This window comes from Lissotriton helveticus, chromosome 2_1 (genome assembly GCF_964261635.1).
Source record: "Lissotriton helveticus chromosome 2_1, aLisHel1.1, whole genome shotgun sequence".
Classification (NCBI taxonomy): Eukaryota; Metazoa; Chordata; class Amphibia; order Caudata; family Salamandridae; genus Lissotriton; species Lissotriton helveticus.
In genome coordinates, this window is record NC_136059.1 from 1,740,344,485 (window position 1) to 1,740,362,947 (window position 18,463).

Consider the following 18,463-nt stretch of genomic DNA (forward strand, 5'->3'; position numbering starts at 1 on the left):
CCATGTCATGAATGATCTAATATGTGACATCATCAGCAGTGGATTGCGGGTGCGCGAAATATAGTTAGTACAACTAACTATATAGGAGCAATTTCAATGGTTTTGTATGAGGAAAATGTCCAGCTAACTATAACACCCCTAAAACTTATAGTTTTTTGAGTGAATTTCAAAGGTTTTTTAAAAGCTAATTCCTAACTATATAACTCCTGAAACCTATGGTTTTTTCAGTGAATTTCAAAGGTTTTTTAAATGCTAATTCCTAACTATATAAGGCCTGAAACCTATGGTTTTTTCAGTGAATTTGCAAGGTTTTTTAAATGCTAATTCCTAACTATATAAGGCCTGAAACCTATGGTTTTTCAGTGAATTTGCAAGGTTTTTTAAATGCTAATTCCTAACTATATAAGGCTTGAAACCTATGGTTTTTTCAGTGAATATATATATATATTGATACCCCTCGGTTCCTTTTCGCCAGAAGTTGCAGCGCTCTCTCGCCGGTTCGTAAATCCCCGCGGCAGAACCACGCCGATTCACAACCAATTCCCCCAGCTGGGAGAAAAAAAGGACGAACCTGCGTTTGTCTTCACTTATGTGCTTTTTTATTTAATCCTCACAGCATGGAGTTTCTCAAGCAGGCATGCACAAATCTACGCGTTTCGGGATAGCATATCCCATGTTCACGATCAATTTGGCTCCAGGCTCTCAGTCTCAATATAGTGAATCACATTATTACATCATTTCCTGTTTGATGTTATTTTGGCCCTCGGCCTTCTGGATTGTGTAGTTTTTTGCAATTTTTTTAATACATTTTTTTATCCGTCTGCATAGCCTATGTCCTTCTGCTGCAACTGCCCTTTCCAACGCTGTATTGGGTGTTGTGATTGGTGCTGTGGTTACTGAGATTACCCGCCTCAAAAGTTTGGGCTCTCTCTTTATAATATTAGTATGGATATGGATCGCATATACAGAGCTAGCTTTCTACAGACCCTCTCTGCCATGGGGTTTGACCCTGGGTTTCTACATTGGGTATGCACTCTATACACAGACTCATCTGCATGGGTGAAGACTGGCCAGATGATATCAAACAGATTTATCATTTAAAGGAGTACCCGCCAGGGCTACCCTCAGTCCCCACTCATCTTTGCACTGGCAATGAAGCCTCTTGCTTGCCTAGGGTATACAATAAACAATGGGAAAGTAAGGGTATTCTATTGGGTTCTACTCCTAGTCCCCTGGAGGTAACTTGTTACAAAACAAAAAGAAGAGTATCCCCAGGACACAGTGTCCTAGTGATCAAAAGTGGAGGGAAAGAAATGCATTTAAAGAAAGGATTCTTTCTTTTTTAGCAAACCCCTCACTCACCAACCAGGTTGGTGACATGCTTCATCATCGGGGTCCACCCGAGTGATCAAGTGTCACTCAGGTGTGCTTCAACGCCTGCAACTGAAGTGGAGCTGGTTACTTTGTGAGTTGTGAAAAGTGGATCAAAAAGTTTTTTACATGTACTCCCTATAGCCTTTTATTTTAGAGTCATGTGACACAATTAAAACAAAGTGGGATACTTCTACTGGCGTGTTTTGACAAGAAAGTATCAGTATTATAGTGAAAAAACTGTCAACATGTTTCAACCTGTTTCAGTAGTTGTTAGGTTTTCGTCAGGACCAAGTGAGGTGAGTTGAGAGGTCTGCGCACGCTAAGGCGCAGCCGTCCCTGACTCAGCTAAGTGCCAGACCATCTACTTACGGTTCAGCGTGCTTACAGCCTTCTGTGTAAGAGAAAATTAAAAAATAATTCTAGTTGAACCCCATGGATACCGTGAGAGGGCCTTCAAATGAGCGTTTTGTTATTAAATTACGGCCCGCCGGAAACCTGTCCAAACACTGCACTAGGAAGGGGGACGAGCACTTGCGTAGGTTCATTGATCTTGCTTTTGTTTTGTTCAAACGTCAGGTGGCCATGGCCTGGAAGTGCCTGTTCCGCTTGATCTTCAGCAATGGCTCTGTGACCTACTGACATGGAGTCGCGCAGAGGCTTATACCCTCCAGTGGCTCCGGATGCAGGGCATTTCCTGCACCAGTGAATATGTCACACATTGATATCTTAAATTAGCAAATTATTGCCAGAAAGAATAAATATTAAATGTTCAAGCATATTTTCTTCAGAGATAATCATTTTATTATTGCATAAATAAATCAGGCGGGCTGAAAAGAATACAGTGCACAAGGAGAAGCACAAGATCGCCACTCTGTTGTCGTCACATACTCAAAGTCATTGGCTTTACACAAACATGCATTCCATGTAATAACTGCAGATATTAACCAATGCTCACCTTTACAACTGTCTCCCCTTTGATCCATGAGACTGACGGCTTTGGATTTCCCAGTGTCCTACACTGGAGAACGGCTTTGACCCCCTCAATTATTTTCAAATTGGTGGGAGACCGATCGATTTTAGGCTCTGCAACACATTTAAAAAAGCAATTTAGTAATATTTAGTGATGTGAAATATATTGGGTCAACTGCTTATGAACTAAATTAACAATTCACTTTGTTTGATTGGTAGTGAGAACTAGAATGTTCTTATGGGATAGAAAAAAACCTTTTAGGTTGTAGGCAGGAGGCTGCCAAACTCACTAAATGCGAGCTCCATAACACTTCCACCCCTGAGAGAGGTCTGGAGATAGCATGAGGGAGTTGCATATAGTATTGTAGAGTGGAGTAGAATGTTGTGCAGTGGCATACAGGAAAGTAAAGTGCTTTAGACTGGTATTGATAGGAGTAAATTGTTTTATTGTGGAGTGCTAAAGGGAGGAGTATAGTGTGGTAGAGTGGAGGGGCGTAGACTGTTGTTGAGTGGAGTACAGTGTTGTTGAATGGAGTATGGTGGATTGGCTTGAAGCGGCATTGGGTAGAGTGTAGTGGCATACATTAGAATAGCGTAGCGCTAGCGTACAGTGGAGTGGAGTGGCATGCAGTGGAATAGCGTACACTGTAGTGGCATAGAGTGGAGATACGTACAGTGGAATAGGATGGTGTGGAGTGGTGTAGAGTGGAATAGCATATAGTGGATTGGCATGGAGTGGCGGTGAGTGACAGAGTACAGCAGATTAGTGTAGACTGGAGTGGTGTAAAGTGGAGTGGCATAGAGTGGAGTGGGGTAGTGTGGAATAGCATATAGTGGAGTGGTGTATAGGGGAGTGGCATCGAGTGGAGTGGCAAACAATGAAATAGGGTAAAGAAGCATGGAGTGGTATACAGTGGAGTGAGGTAGATTGGAGGGTGTAAAGTCGAACAGCACAGAGTTGAGTGGTATACAGTGCAACTGCTAATAGTGGAGTGTGTACAGTGGAGTGGCGTGGAGTGGTGAACAGTAGAGTTGCGTGAAGTGGTGCAGAGTGGCAGAGTGGAGTGAGGTACAATGAATTGGCATAGAGTGTAGTGGCATAAATTGGAGTGGTGTGGAGTGGGATAAAGTGGGTTGTCGTGGAGTGACGTAGAGTGGCATGGCGAAGAGCACAACAGCATACACTGGAATGGTGCAGAGTGGAGTGTAGTAGAGTGGAATAGTGTAGAGTGGAGTATAGTGGAGTGACGTACAGTGTAGTGGCATGCAGTGGAATAGCATGAGTGGAGTATAGTGGAGTGGCAAAGAGTAGAATATTATACAGTTGGGTGCTATATAGAGTCAGAGTCAGAGTCAGAGTCAAGTTTATTTGTTTGATTAATTAAAATCTTACAAAAAAGTGCTATTTTAAAATGTCAACAGACAATAAAAAGTTTAAAACACCCTGTAGATAATTATTCTAATCTCGTACAATTTATAAAATTAAATGGTTTCCTCGAGTTTCTTACCAATCACAGATAAAAGTTTTACAAATGCAGAATTCATTAATACATCATTCGGGTTTAGGCATGCCATTAACGCTTGTCTGCATGTCCTCACTCCACGAGCATTAAATAATCTCTTAAGGAAAACTTTCCTTTCCATTTCCAATGCAGGACAAAGACATAGCAGATGCAAAATTTCCTCTTGGCCACGTTTACATAGCCTACATATAGTATTGTCCTTACTAGTCTTCCATGTCGGAAGATTACATAAACCTGGCCAAAATCCAAAACGTGCCCTTATGAAAATTCGCTTACTTTGCTGTGACCACGATGTTACAAGATATTCTTGGACTTGTTTTTTTTAAATCCATTTATAATTGGCCATGCATGCCTTCTTTTTACCAGTAACTCCTTATCATTTATCAGCGACAGACGATTAGTCAGCTTATTAATTGTTCTTTTGAAGCTTTCCTGGGTAATTGTATTTTCCCAAATTGATATTACTCCAATAATGAAATGGGAATTCCTTGGTCCTCAAGTTTTTTCCATAGAAGGTTCCTATTTACGAGATCAAACGCAGATTTAAAATCAACAAAACAAAAGTAAAGCGACTGTTTAGCTAAAAGCGTTTTATCCATTAGAACTGATAGTATTAGTCTATTTGTGGAAGTTCCTAAACCCTTGATGAACCCCGTTTGGTTCGGGGGTAATATTTGCTTTTCTTTGACCCAATCTGATAAGCTTGATAGTAATAGACCCGCAAACAATTTTGCGTCAGTGTCTTGGAGGGTAATCAACCGATAGTTCTCGGGTAGTTGCCAATTACCTTTTTTGTAGATAGGTGATATTAGTGATCCTCTCCAAGATTTCGGTATTTGCCCTGTTCGGACAACTTCATTAAAGACCTTTGTCAGGTAGGCTGCCCATAAATCTGGATCCTCTTTGTAGAGAGCGAACAGGATTCCGTTAGGTCCTGGTGCTCCATCTTTTTGTTTCTTTATTAAATTTATTACCTCAGCTTCTGTAAAAACATTTTCCAGATCAGTTTCCCATTCTTTTCCTATCATCATTGTCTTCTTGTCCTCCCAAGTGTTAAGTTCCAATTCGGGGTCTAAGGTCTTTTTGAGGAATTCAAAACAGTCATCTTCAGTTAATGGGGAAACCACCGCGGTTTTATTGGGTCTACTCAAAACGTTAATAATTTTCCAAAATTCCCTCGAGTTTACCTGATTACAAGCACGAAAGATTTTTGTCCATAGGTCTTGCTGGATATTATTTTTTTCGTTCCACAGTAATTTCCTCTAGTTATTGTTGGTGCTTTTAAGTTCCCTTTGAATTTCTTTATTATTCGGGAGCCTGGTTAGCTGCTTCCTCAATCTATTACGAATCCGCCTGACTTTTTTAATTACGTATGGGAGATTAATATTGGCATCTTTTTTTTCCTTTTTATTCTGAAGCATTTTCCTACTACAAGAGGTAACTTCATTTGGTTGAACTACCTTCTGCGTGAATTGTTCCCACTGTTTAATTGCAGACTGCCAATTGTGTTCTCTAAAGCAATCTTTAATTAGTTCTTGTGCCTTATTTTTCATATCATCTTTGTTATCAGTCTTCCATATTAGTTTCCTGTGGTTGATAGTACTGGTCCGACCATTTATAGTCAGATAGTTTTGATGTTTCGAGAATGCCAGTTTCATTTCAACTATTTGTTGGCTATGGTCACTATCTTCAACTTTCTTTAACCGATAGGAAACAATTTTGTCAAAAACGTTTATAGATGTCATTGTAAAGTCTATTCTTGACTTTGATTTTTGTCTATGGAATGACCAACCTGCGGGTGTATCGGTTGAGAACCTGCCATTTAATACTCTTAATCCCAGTGCTTCGATATCCATCAATAGTTTTTTTCCAATTCGATTATGTTTAGTATTTATTCCGAAATCGAACGTTTGTTCCGGGATTGACCATTGATGATTTTGGGTCTGTATAAAATCATCCCGTGTTAGTTGTATTAGCAGGGTGCTATATAGAAAAGTGTTGCAAAGTGGAGTGGTGTAGAGTGAAATACCTTAGAGTGGAGTGCTGTAGAGTGGAGGAGGTAGAGTGTAGTAGGGCAGAGTGGAGCAGGGTAGAGTGGAGGAGGGTAGAGTGTAGTGGGGTAGAGTGGAGTAGGGCACAGTGGAGTGGCATATTATGGAGTGGCATTTAGTGAAATAGGGTAGAGTAGTGGTATAGAGTGTAATAGCATACAGTAGATTGGGGTGGCATAGATTGTAATAGCATAGAGTGGAGTAGCATATAGTGGAGTGACCTACAGTGGAGTATAATGGAGTGGCATAGAGTGAAGTGGCACAGAGAGGATTAGCTTATGGGGTAGTTTTGTAGAGTGGAGTTGTGTACAGTGGAGTGGCAGAGTGGAGTGGCAGAGTGGGGTGGCGTAGAGTGGAGTGGCAAAAAGTGGAGTGGCACAGAGTGGAGTGGGTGAATGGATATAGATATGTCAGGAGTACAGATTATGATGTGTAAATATTAATGTATGGTAGCAGGTGTAAATAGTTTAAGTTGTGTTAAAGTTATAAGTCTTACAATACTTATTTATATATTGTGCCGGTCTATACCATGGTGCATACTGTGGACCCACCACCTAAACCCTAAAATTAACCTTTCCTCCCTTAACCTCTACCCATCCTGAAACTCCCAAAATCACTTACCTGCCTTTGCCAACCCTTAATCCTAAAATTACCCTTACTCTCCTTTTCTTTTTCCAGCCCCTAACCTTAAAATTGCCCTTACCTCTATGCACCAAACCCAAGAATGAACGTATCTCTCTTTACCTCTACCCACCCCTAAACCCTAAAATTGCCCTTTACCCTCACCTTTGCCTGCTTTTTTTTTTTAATAACAAACAGTTGTGTGATTTAAAAATAAAATACCTTGGTAAAGGCTGTTTCCCAAAGGACAGGATTTACAAATGCTATGTATTGGAATAAGAAATATATTGTGTTTTTATAAGTGAGAATATGGCTGTGCTCAGTAATATGTGGCTCTCTCTCACTTGTTGGACAGGTGCATGCATCACTTTATCATTTCACTGTATTGCCTTGCTACCCAGGGTGGAGCCTGGATCACAAGGACTGCATTGATAAAGATAAGACAAAGGACAGTTTGAAGAGCACTTCATCAATTTCAGGGTCAAAATATTGGATAGGAGAAGAGTGCATGTGACCTATTGCACAACAACTCCAGGAAACCCATCTTGGGAGGACAAAACGTCTTCCAGCACATATGGAGGCATTGGCCTGCATATCTACTGTAACCTTCTGTGGTGGCAGAGTCCCATCCTGAATGCACCCCTGACAACATTCCTCTATGTCAACCAGAGAATTTGACAAGTCAGTGCTTCAGTGAACATTTGGCAGAGCTCAGGGTTTCGCACATTCATCAGCTCCCAAAGTGATCATGTGCCTTTGTATTAGCGTTGCTGTACTGCTTATCTATAAAATATGCTCTTTGTATTTAGTTGGCTCCAGTGTTGTGCCTCTTACTTCCAGTGGAGCAAACAGCATTACACTGGTACCTGTCTCAACCCCTGATCCGTGTGGCTTGCTCAGCCCCCTTCCCCCTGTAGTGGGGGTTGTAGGGTGAGTTATGCTGCCCAGAAGCAATAGAAAAGGTGTTCCGAAATAAGAGTGTTCTTTCGGATCTATGGACGAGTTCCGGCTGGAGGTGCCAAGGGAACAAGTATGCCATTTTCTTGCAAGACATACCGCTGCCCAGTAAGTGGACAGTAAGCCATGGTACATTGGAAGTGAAGGTAGGTGGTGTGGTATGTGTCAAGAGCTGCAGGATACTGCTGCTTGAGGTCCCCTGGCCAGGAGACTACTAAAAGCTAGGTCGCAAGACAGCAGGTCCTTCAAACTTCGTCAAAGGAGTATAGCTTTTTAAAATAAGCTCCTTCAAAAAACCAACAAAATTGTAGTGGCCAGGAGGTCCAAGAAAAACCTACTGGATGCAAAAGCATGACACAAGGTGCAAAAAAACAAAAACCCAGTGACAAACGACTAATTGTGGCCATGGATGTTCAAAATAGTCTCTGCTGGTCAACTGCAGAATTTTGTGCACCTCAGAGGGTCCCCTGATGGGGTATGGAGCTGCCCAGTTAACCAAATTCAGACTTGGCAGGGTATTTATTATACCACAGTGGAAAAAAAGTCAGCTTAGAATGCACTCAAATTACACATTTTCCACAGGCAGAGCCAAGATGTGGACCAGAACTGGCCCAAGTGGCACAAAGACTAGGCTGACTGAAATCATCTCCTTTTTATGGCCTGGCTCCCTACACTCACAAGACTGGAGCGCAGAAACCATCTCGCTGCCAGTAAAAGGAGAAGTGCCAGGCAGGCAGCTGGCCTAACCAACTGGGATTTGGCTTTTAAATGGTGCTGAGGACGAAGAGCATAGATTCCCGACACAAGGAACAGGGAACCCCCTGCTGTAAAAAAAAAAGTGCCAGTGTGCATGCAAAAAAAAAGAAGAAAAAAAGGTAAAGTAAATATTTTCTGGTCACATTCCAATAATTATTGTTGAAGTATTTACTTCTTTAAGTCGCAATAATCTGGAGAGCAGACCCAGCAAACCACGGCTTGGCAAACCTAGTTTGGACAAGGACACTGCCCAGCAAAACCCAGACTTTATTAAAAAACTATGGGACGAACCCAAACCTAGAGAAAAGGCTAGTTCTAGAGGTGGTTTTCTGCCACCGGAGCCTTCTGGCAGACTCTACAATTTGCGTGATCACACATAATAGAAAGCACCTGATAGGTATCCGCTTTCTGATACTCATCCTTCTCATTCCTTTCAGGACTCATCTGAGAAACACAACAAGAAGAGTAGGGTGTTCTGAACTCAGACAGGAAGAGTAAGTTAAACTAAAATAAGATTCACGATGCTCGTCTGACATGAAGATAAAGAAGGTGGAAAACCCTCCTTAATATAAGCCCCAATTAAAAAAAAAATAATGTTGCAGCTTTAACCTCAAATTATGCCACGAACAATGAGAAATCTTCTCCTGAACAGGAGGTGGGCAGTGACTCTCCTCGACAACATGGCAGAGGTCACTATAGTGAACCGGAATCTCAAGAAGTTTCTGGCAGCGAAAACAACTGATCAATATGTAACAGTTAAAACCCCAGACTGACGCGTAACCCCTCCAGACAGATTATGTGGTTTTGACATACAAATTGAGGGTGATATACAATACACTATTCGTGAAATATTTTGGGAAAATGTAACATTATCATATGACATACTCTTAGCGGAGGTCGATTAGCCCCTGGACTTTGTACAAACTTCCCCAAAAGGAGTAGATGTTCTACTACCCGCATTTTCTGCTCTCGTCCCTGATGAGGTCAAACAAGCATAAGCAGCAGAATGGGCTCTGGCGCTAGCCCCAGCTTAATATTTCAAACCTGTCAGCTGGGATAACAATTCTCCCTATTATATAATACCCATAAGGTCCAACCAACAAGTGCACCAAAATATCCAATAACATGAGATGTTAAAGCACCTGTTAGTGAAATACTCTCATAATTGCAGTACAAGGAAGACATTGAACCCAGTGTCTCTCAAATTAATAATCTCCTTTTTCCTGTCTTAAAACCTGATCTTTCATGTTGTATTGTCTTAGACTATAGACATTTGAATAGTCATACACGCACATTTGCCATACAAAATACACATAGTAAGGTAATTATAAATAATATAGTCCATGGAAAATACAAAACAATCCTGGATATTTCCAATATTTTTTTCTGCCAAAATGTATCGCCCAACTGCAGAGATTGGACTGCCTTCTCTGTTCTGGGCTTTCAACTTCACTTTTACTGACTCCCCATGGGATATAAGAACAATCCAGGGCTGTTTCCTGCCCGTATTGTGTCAATTCTACAAAATATTGACAGAGACACGTTGTCCTATGTAGTTGATATATACTTGAAGGATGGTGAGTTAAATACACATTTGGCCAGAGTAGATGACATTATATTTGGATTTACTCAATCTGCCTGCAAGTTCAATATTAAGAAATGTAATATAGCATTTCTAAGTGTCCTATTTCTAGGATACAAACTTACCCATGAGGGAAAACACCTTGTGCCACACTTCCATGACAAGTGTGCTCTACTACAACCACCAAACACCCTTAGGAAATTACAGTCCTTATGAGGATTCCTTAATTTTGGCAGAACATACATACCGGATGAAATCACTATATAAATGAATTCAACCTGAAAATTCCAGTTGGGACATTAGGACTTACAGACAAACTAAGATTATTACAATCTGACTTGCTAGCAACAAGTCTCGTACATACATGTGAATACTGCAAACCTGGTCATCTGTACAGTCACGGATGTCATTGGCTTTACATACATCAACTTTAATGAAGGTGAAAAAGTGCCGATTGCATATAAAATGCATTTATATTCCAATGGGGAGAGGCCTTTAGCATCAACTGAAAAAATACTGACTGCAGTGCAGATGGTTATACTAAAGGAAAGGCCACTTGCACAAGGGAAAGGCATCATTATCATTATCATTACTCCGATTCCTGCCTTAGAGGTCTTAGAAGCGTTCCTAATACTAAAGCTCTACATCCTAGATAGATACAGTGGGTGTTAGAAACGGGGTCTCTAAATGACAGAGGTATGCACCCTGTCCAAGTAGGGACCTACAATCCTAGTCAGGGTAAGATTAGCACATACGCCTCTGTTCACCCTCTGGTAGCTTGGCTCAGAGCAGTCTGGCTAAACTAAAGAGGCAAAGTGTAAAGTATTTGTGCACGCACAGACAGTAACACAGTGAAAACACTACAAACCTACTCCACACCAGTTTAGAAACATAGCCAAAACTTATCTGAGTAAAACAAGACTAAAATCCCCTAAAATCCTACATCACATTCTCCAGTCTTTCATCAATCCCAAGGCCTGTGAGAAACTTGAGGCACCCACACAAGCGCTTTGCAATGATATTTCACAATACTTTTTACAGAAAATAGAGATCATCTATGAAAAAAATTGTCTCTTCAGGAAGCCAGCCTCTGGTCCCAATGACATCGGATCACCCAGAACTGGCAACCTCTCAGTTACTAGAGAGCTTCCCCCTGTTGACCTCAACCGACGTAGTAACACTGATTCACACGGTAAAATCAGGGTCCCCCCTCGATATTATTCCAGCCAAAGTTGTCACCTCCCTGGGCTATAAAGTATCCCCTCCGATTGAATATCTCCTTAATCTCTCACTGAGAGAGGGCCACGTTCAGTCAGAATGGGAAGCAGCACAGTTTATGTCCATTCGTAAGAACACCAAGGCCCCTTTGATGGATCTTTCCAATCTCCGCCCCATCTCGCTTCTCCCCTTCCTGAGCAAACTATTGGAGAAACATATCAACAAACACCTCTCCAACCATGTCAAACTCACTGGTTGCTTAGACCCCTCCCAGTCAGGCTTTAGGCCTAAATACAGCATTGAATCAGCTCTGCTAGTGGTCACGGATAACAGCAGGATGACCCTAGACAAGGGACACTCAACGATTCTGGTGTTGATGGACCTATCTGCAGCATTCAAAATGGTCTCACATCAGATACTGCTCAGGAGACTGAAGGAGATTGGATTAAGAAGCTCAGCATTTTAGTGGATGTCGAGCTTTTTATCTGCTCGCTCCCAGACCATCAATCTGGGCCCGTATCGCTCGGCACTGATGGAATTTTATTTATTTAAATTTATATAGCAGCGCACAGCTACCCCCAAGGGTTTGCCGGCGCCAACAGAGAACAACATAGGGAGAACAGGCCTATTGGCTGAAAAGCCATGTTTTAAGGGTTCTGCGGAAAGACAGAAGATTGGGTTGTAGGCGGAGAGGCAGTGGAAGAGCATTCCATAAAATGGGGCCAAGATGAGAAAAGGAGCGCCCTCCCATATGAGAAATTCTAACTCGTGGAACTCGGAATTTCTCTTGAGTAGAGAATCTGGGAGTACGCGAGGGGACGTAGGGGCAGCCCAGCTGTTCTACATAGTCTGGGGCCTTAGCATGCTTAATACGGAACATGTACGTGAGGGCCTTGAACTTGACCCGTTTCTCTATTGAGAGCCAGTGGAGATCGACCAGCGACCTGGATGTTAATGCCATTTTGGGGATTCGAAAAAGTAGTCTAGCGGCAGAGTTTTGTACTCCCTGCAGTTTGCGTGTTATCTCTTTGTTGACACCCAAAAAGAGAATATTCCCGTAGTCCAGCCTACAGGTCACCAGGGCCTGGACCACGGTACGCTGGGCATGAGATGGAAGCATCCACACAATCTTCCTTAACCACTTCAGAATGGTAAAGCAGGTGGCTGCAACCTTGTTCGCTTGCTGCCGCATGGAAAGAGAATCATCCATAATAAAACCAAGGTTGCGCACCTGAGTGAAAGGCTGTGGTAGCGTACCCATTTCTGGTGGCCAATGTTGGGGGCCCCAGAGACCACGGTCCTTGCCAAGGATCAGAACCTCAGTTTTATCGCCGTTAAGTTTCAGAAAGTTGGCGTTCATCCAAGCCATGACTTTACTGAGGCCAGATCTAAGTGTCGAGGGCTCAGATTGTTTGCCAGCTGAAAGAGAGAAGAGGATCTGGGTCTCATCAGGATATGAGAAAAGCGACAACCCTGATTCCTCCACTAAATCTGCCAGTGGTATGATGTAAATATTAAATAATAGAGGACTAAGGGTTGAACCCTGGGGAACCCCATATGGCAAGGGATGAGGTTTGGATTTAGAGGTAGGTGAAAAAACCTGAAAAACACGATCGGCAAGGAACGAGCTAAGCCAGCTCAAGGCAGTGCCAGTAACGCCTGCGAATCGAAGGGCCTTTATGAGTACGGTATGAGAGACCATATCAAAGGCTGCGCTCAGGTCAAGTAACACCAAGGCCATGGTCTTGCCTCATCAATGTTGTGTCGGAGCGCTTCTGTGACCCCAAGCAGAGTAGACTCGGTAGAGTAGCCGGACCTGAAGCCGGATTGGGTAGGATGTAACAGCCCATTGATCTCAATAAACTTGGACAAATGTCCATTAATGTGTCTCTCAAGAGTCTTTGAGAGAGCAGGTAAAAGAGAGATTGGGCGAAAATTAGAGAGTAGGGCAGGATCAGCATTAGTTTTTTTTTAACGATGGGACAACCATAGCATGCTTCCAGCTCAACGGAACGGTGGAAGTCGTTAGAGAAGTGTTAAGCAATTGGAGAACATAATTAAGAGAGGGTGGGTCAATTTGTCGCAAGACTGAAATGGGCAGAAAATCGCAGGGAGATCCCGATTTAATATGACTAAGATGATGTGGAAGTGCCACCATGTCCAAGAGTGGCCAAGATTCAAGAGTGGGCACATTTATCAAGTCAGTGCAATTTTCATATGAGGTGACAGGGCAATCAACCGCCATAGTGGGTAAAAGAGAGGAAGAAGGGGTGGAGCTGACCAGTGAAAAATAGATGGTTTCCACTTTATTTACAAAGAATTGAGCAAGGTCTTCGCATTGTGTAGAATTAAGGTTGGGAGGGGGTTGTATAGTTGTTGAACCAGATAAGTCCTTAACCATGTTGAACAAGGTCTGGAAACATAATTAGCACGTGCAGCCCTACACAGGTAGTGGTAAGGCCATTTGCTAATAATATAGGCAAGTTTGTCTTCTGCTGTGTAGTTCTTGCGCCACCGATGCCCCAAGTTTTTACATTTGGTTTTCTCCTTCTTCAGTTCGTCGGAAAACCAAGGGGCCAGGGGGCGGTGGTTATTAAACTTTCTGACAGAGGAGGGGAGACAGCTATCAAGGGCTGATTGAATCCATCCTTGAAATGCTACCAGATCTAGAGCCACATTATTATGGAAACTGGGGCCAATTATGGACAACAATGAGTTGAACTTGGTGATGTCAAGCTTCGTCCAATTCCTAGAAGCTTTAGCGGTAATGTTGCAATTAGTATGCGCAAGACGGGGGGTTTCCAGACAGAATCCTACTAAAAAGTGATCCATCCAACAAAGAGGGGTGGCCGTTAAACATTATAACGAGGCTAGGTTGGAGAAAATAGGATAAAGAAGATGACCTGCATTGTGTGTGGGCCCACTATTTAGAAGAAACAAATTCATAGCAGCCAAATCAGAGACAAGGGTGCTGGCAGTATTACAGTTGGGGTCCTCAAGGTGGAGGTTGAGATCACCTAGGATGGAAAAATTAGCTGCCTGAAGCAGCAGAGGGGAAACAAAATCAGAAAACTTTGTTGCCCATGAGCCAGCTGAACCTGGCTCCACTAGTATACCAGAAAAAGTGAAGTGTTTTGTCAAAATAAGTTTGAAAACAGCAGCTTCGCAGTCGGGAATCGGAAGTGCGTCGAATTTACAGCAAAATTGATTATTAAAAATGATGGAGATCCCACCTCCCACCCTGCCTTCTCTATCCTTCCGCACAATGGCGTAATTCGGGGGCAGGGCTCTGGCCAGGTCAGGCCCTGAACAGCTGGTAAGCCATGTCTCCGTTAGGAATATGGCGTCAGGTTGTAATTCCGATAAAATGTCAAAAATATCTGCCTGGTGTTTAGGGAGAGTGCGACAGTTGACACTGAAAAAGGAAAAGCTATTAGAGAGTCCCGGCTTTTGTCTCGGGAGAGCGATGCGTACGCTGGTGGACTGTAGTATCAGGTTTGATAGCCTTACCTGATTCATCAGGGTGGACGTTGAATGTGAAAATACTGCCAGGTCAAGCAATGTAATTATCCTCTGCCTCGAGACAGGCACACAAGGGATAAGAGTAGGGACGCAGATTAAACAGCTGGGTGGAAGAGAACTGTAAACCAGCGCTATAGCAGGAAGCAGGGATTTGGGCCCCGGGTCCCGGCCTGGAGCGGACGGGCGCTTTTAAAGGTCCCACCTTGGAAAGGGAACGCAAACACTAGAACGACCCTTGCCCAAAGATGGCGGCCGCGAATTGCACAACCCGGAAGTGGGTTAAAAGATCAAATGCCGGGTTCCCCTGTGACCTCCCTCCACTCAAACAGTCCGCTCTTGACTGCGGTGGACCGGGTGGGGCACAGGTAACGCCGCACAATCCCCAGCAGCAACACAAGGTGAGGCAAACCCCAGGGCTCATGTTTGAGCCCCACATTGTTTAATATCTCTGTTGCCCCCTTGGTCAATCTCCTGAGGATGCATGGGTTCACCCCCATATCCTACGCCGACGATAAACAGCTGCTTTTTTGTTTTGACAAATTTACTCCATCTGTACAGTGGCCTTCTCTTCTGGTATGAGAACCATTTCACACTGGATGAAGAGTAATCTCCTCCAGTGTAATGTGGGGAAAACAGAGATTCTGCTCTTCGGAGAGGCCCCTTTACTTTGGTCTCCTGAATGGTGGCTGGCCGATCTTGGTGCCCCTCCTGCCCCTAAATCCACTGTTAAGAACTTAGGCATCCGTCTGTATCAAACCCTTACTTTGAAGGAGCATGCTGCTTAGACAGCTGTTGCCTGTTTCCATACATTGAGCATACTTTGTCGTGTTTTCCCTCTGCTTCCAGATTCAACTCGGAAGACCCTGACTCATGCACTTATATTAAGCCGTGTGGACTACTGCAATGGTCTGCTGATCTCTGCTAAAGAGACTTCGCTCAGCAGACTGCAGGTGGTCCAGAATATGACGGCGCGACTAGTCCTTAACGCACTCCCTAGGGCTGCCTTCCGTCCTCTTCTGTTGCAGCTTCACTGGGTCCCAATACGCCAACAGGTAAAATTAAAAGTTTTATGTACAAAACATAAGGGGCTATTCAGTCTTGGTCCCAAATATCTGTCGGAGAAATTTACACCTTACCTTCCTCCCAGGTCTCTCCGCTCGGGCTCCAAACATCTCCGTGAGGTTCCCCGAGTTAGGAGGGTAGGACTAGGGGAAAAGGTCCTCTCCCATCTTGGCCCCCGCTACTGGAACGAGCTCTCCCTGCACTTGAGACAATGTCCTGACCACCTACAATTTAGGAAGTTGCTCAAGACCACTGTTTTCTGTCTCTGGTACAGCTGTAGGAGCACTCCACTCATGCTGCCCGTACGTAGCGCAGAGATACCCCTTCAAGGGTCGATTAAGGTGCTATATAAATAAATTAATAAAACAAGAAAGATCCAACATTCACAATTCACGATATGAATTTTTAAATTGGTTTATAGCTCGATTTGGAGCTATCTGATCGCGCTTGACCAGGACAAATTCAAAAGTTCAGTCTGACTGCGATGGAGCGTAGGCTTGATACAGGAATCACTTAGACCCCCTTCAGTACTTTGGATGCGTCGGCAACCTAAGACGATGAGTCATGCAGACGAGGAAAGGCGTCGTGGATGCAGGTGAAGCAATGGTTTCTTAAGGCGGTGCAGGGTGGTTGAGGCTTTGGCTCTCTTGGATGATGCATGGTGCAGAAAGGGTGATGCGTCGGTTGGTGTTGTTAGACCTCGGCTCCTGCATATGAAATGGTCTCAATGTTGCTTGATTTCAGGAGCGCAGAGAGTCGATTCTTCGGCATCGAAGTCAAACTGCTGGACCAAAGGCGATGCATCGATCAAGATTCAAGCAGGGCTGGGGATGAGTCGAGATGGTGCACCACGGACATCGGGGCTGCATTGTCGAGACTAACTGTGCGTCGGTTCTTCAGAGGTGCTGCAGCAAAGTTGGGTTGCATTTCAAGTCGAGGTTGTCGGTGAGTAGTGTCTATAGCTACAGTGCAGACTGCGGTGATGCAATGATTTCGCAGGGATGCGCCGGTTCTGAACTGACGCTTTGGGCTGATGCATTGGTTTCTGGGTTGCAACACCAAAATTCACCTCCAAGAGCTCAGGACAGAGTTGGCACCACTTGGCAGGTCAGCACTTACAACAGAGGAGCCGAAGTGCTAATTGCAAGAGCAGGTGAAGTCTTTAATATCCTTAAGACTTCAGCAACAGCAGGCAAGCTCAGTCAAGTCCATTGAGAAACTATAGAAAGCAGGATGCAGAGAGTAAAGACCAGTCCTCTCACTCCCAGGCAAGAAGCAGCAGGCAGCAGGCCAGCCCAGCAAAGTGGCAGTCCAATAGCTCTTCTTCCTGGAAGAATGTCTTCAGCCCAGAAGTGTTCCGACTATATGGTGTCGGAGGACCAGTGCTTATACCGATTTTATCCTCTGAAGTAGGAAGTTTTTCAAAGAAAGGTCTTTGTAGTGCACAAGACCCTGCTCTTCCTGGCCCAGGCTCCAGATACTCTACAGGGGATATGCAGCTCTTTGTGTAGAGAAAGACACAGCCCTATTCAGGTTCAAGTGTCAAAACCTCCAACCACTCTAGCTCAAGTCTCATCAGTCTGGTGATGGGCCATCAGGATATGCATAGTACCCCTCAGATGCTTGTATGACTGTTGAGTGAATTAAAAAAGCCTAACTGTCATCCAACCCAGAAGGGTATTCGAAGGACAGGCAGAGACACAGAATGGTTAAGTAAGAAATTGCCAACTTTCTAAAAGTAGGATTTACAGACTTACAAATTAAAAACACATCTTTTTGTGAAGTGTTTTTTAATTTGTGAGACCAGAGGCACCAAACTCCAATTTTCCATTTGCTCCCAATTGGAAGATACACTTGTAAAGTGTTAAAAGGCAGCTTAAATGCTCACCTATATGAGAGATAGCCTTGCTGTAGTGAACAACAAATGTAGCCATTTTTCACTACCAGGATATGTAAAACTTTAAAGCATATGTCCTACCTTTTAAATACACTGCACCCCACCCATGGGGCTACCTAGGGCCTACCTTAGGGGTGCCTTATATGTTATAAAAGGGAAGTTTAGGGCCTGGCAAGTAGCTGAACTTGCCAGGTCGACAAGGTGGTTTAAAACTGCACACACAGGCTCTGCAGTAGACAGGTTTGAAGGACTACTCCTTTGGGTGGCACAAGCTGTGCTGCAGGTCCAATAGTAGCATTTGATTTACAGGCCCTGGGCACACCTAGTGCACTGGACTAACGACTTAACAGAAAATCAAATATGTCTATTATGGAGAAACAAAATGCCATTACATTTTTAAACACAGAGCACACACACTTTAGCACTGGTCAGTATCGGTAAAGTGTCCAGAGTCCTAAAACCAGCTTACAGTAAAAACAGGAGGCCTGATCAAAAAGACAGGGGAACCCATGGAAAAGATGCCAGGTCTAACAGTGGGCAATATCCTTAACAGCTGATGATGTAGACGTCGTCTTTGACATGTCTTTATAGACAGAAGATTTTCTTCAATATGAGCATGTGTATCCCATGCCCAGCAATCTGTTGGCTCTTGATTAGTGTAAACATGTTATTTATACTGATGCTTCAGCCCATCCGGCTATAGGTACTAAGCAGCAATATTCTGCGGTGTGCGCCACCGTTCTTGGTGTGATGTTGGATGGAAACTTCCAACCACGAAAAACTCGCACACAGTCCTTAGGGGACTTCTCTGCGCAGTTAGCTAAATTAAAAGCTGTACTTCTTGCACTAAAACATAGGATCCTGAATTCCTCTCACTCATAGTGAGTGATTCTTATTATTGTGTTCAGTCTTTTAATGGCAATTTGCACTA

General features: G+C 43.6%; 1 protein-coding gene across 1 annotated transcript in view; it reads right to left on the reverse strand.

The window, feature by feature from the left end:
* MUSK (muscle associated receptor tyrosine kinase) overlaps window positions 1-18,463 on the reverse strand; it is a 707,615-nt gene that overhangs the window by 411,851 nt on the left and 277,301 nt on the right. The window contains exon 4 of the mRNA XM_078676695.1: window positions 2,330-2,457. Coding sequence (XP_078532821.1) covers window positions 2,330-2,457 — 128 coding nt within the window. The remainder of the gene's footprint in view (window positions 1-2,329; window positions 2,458-18,463) is intronic.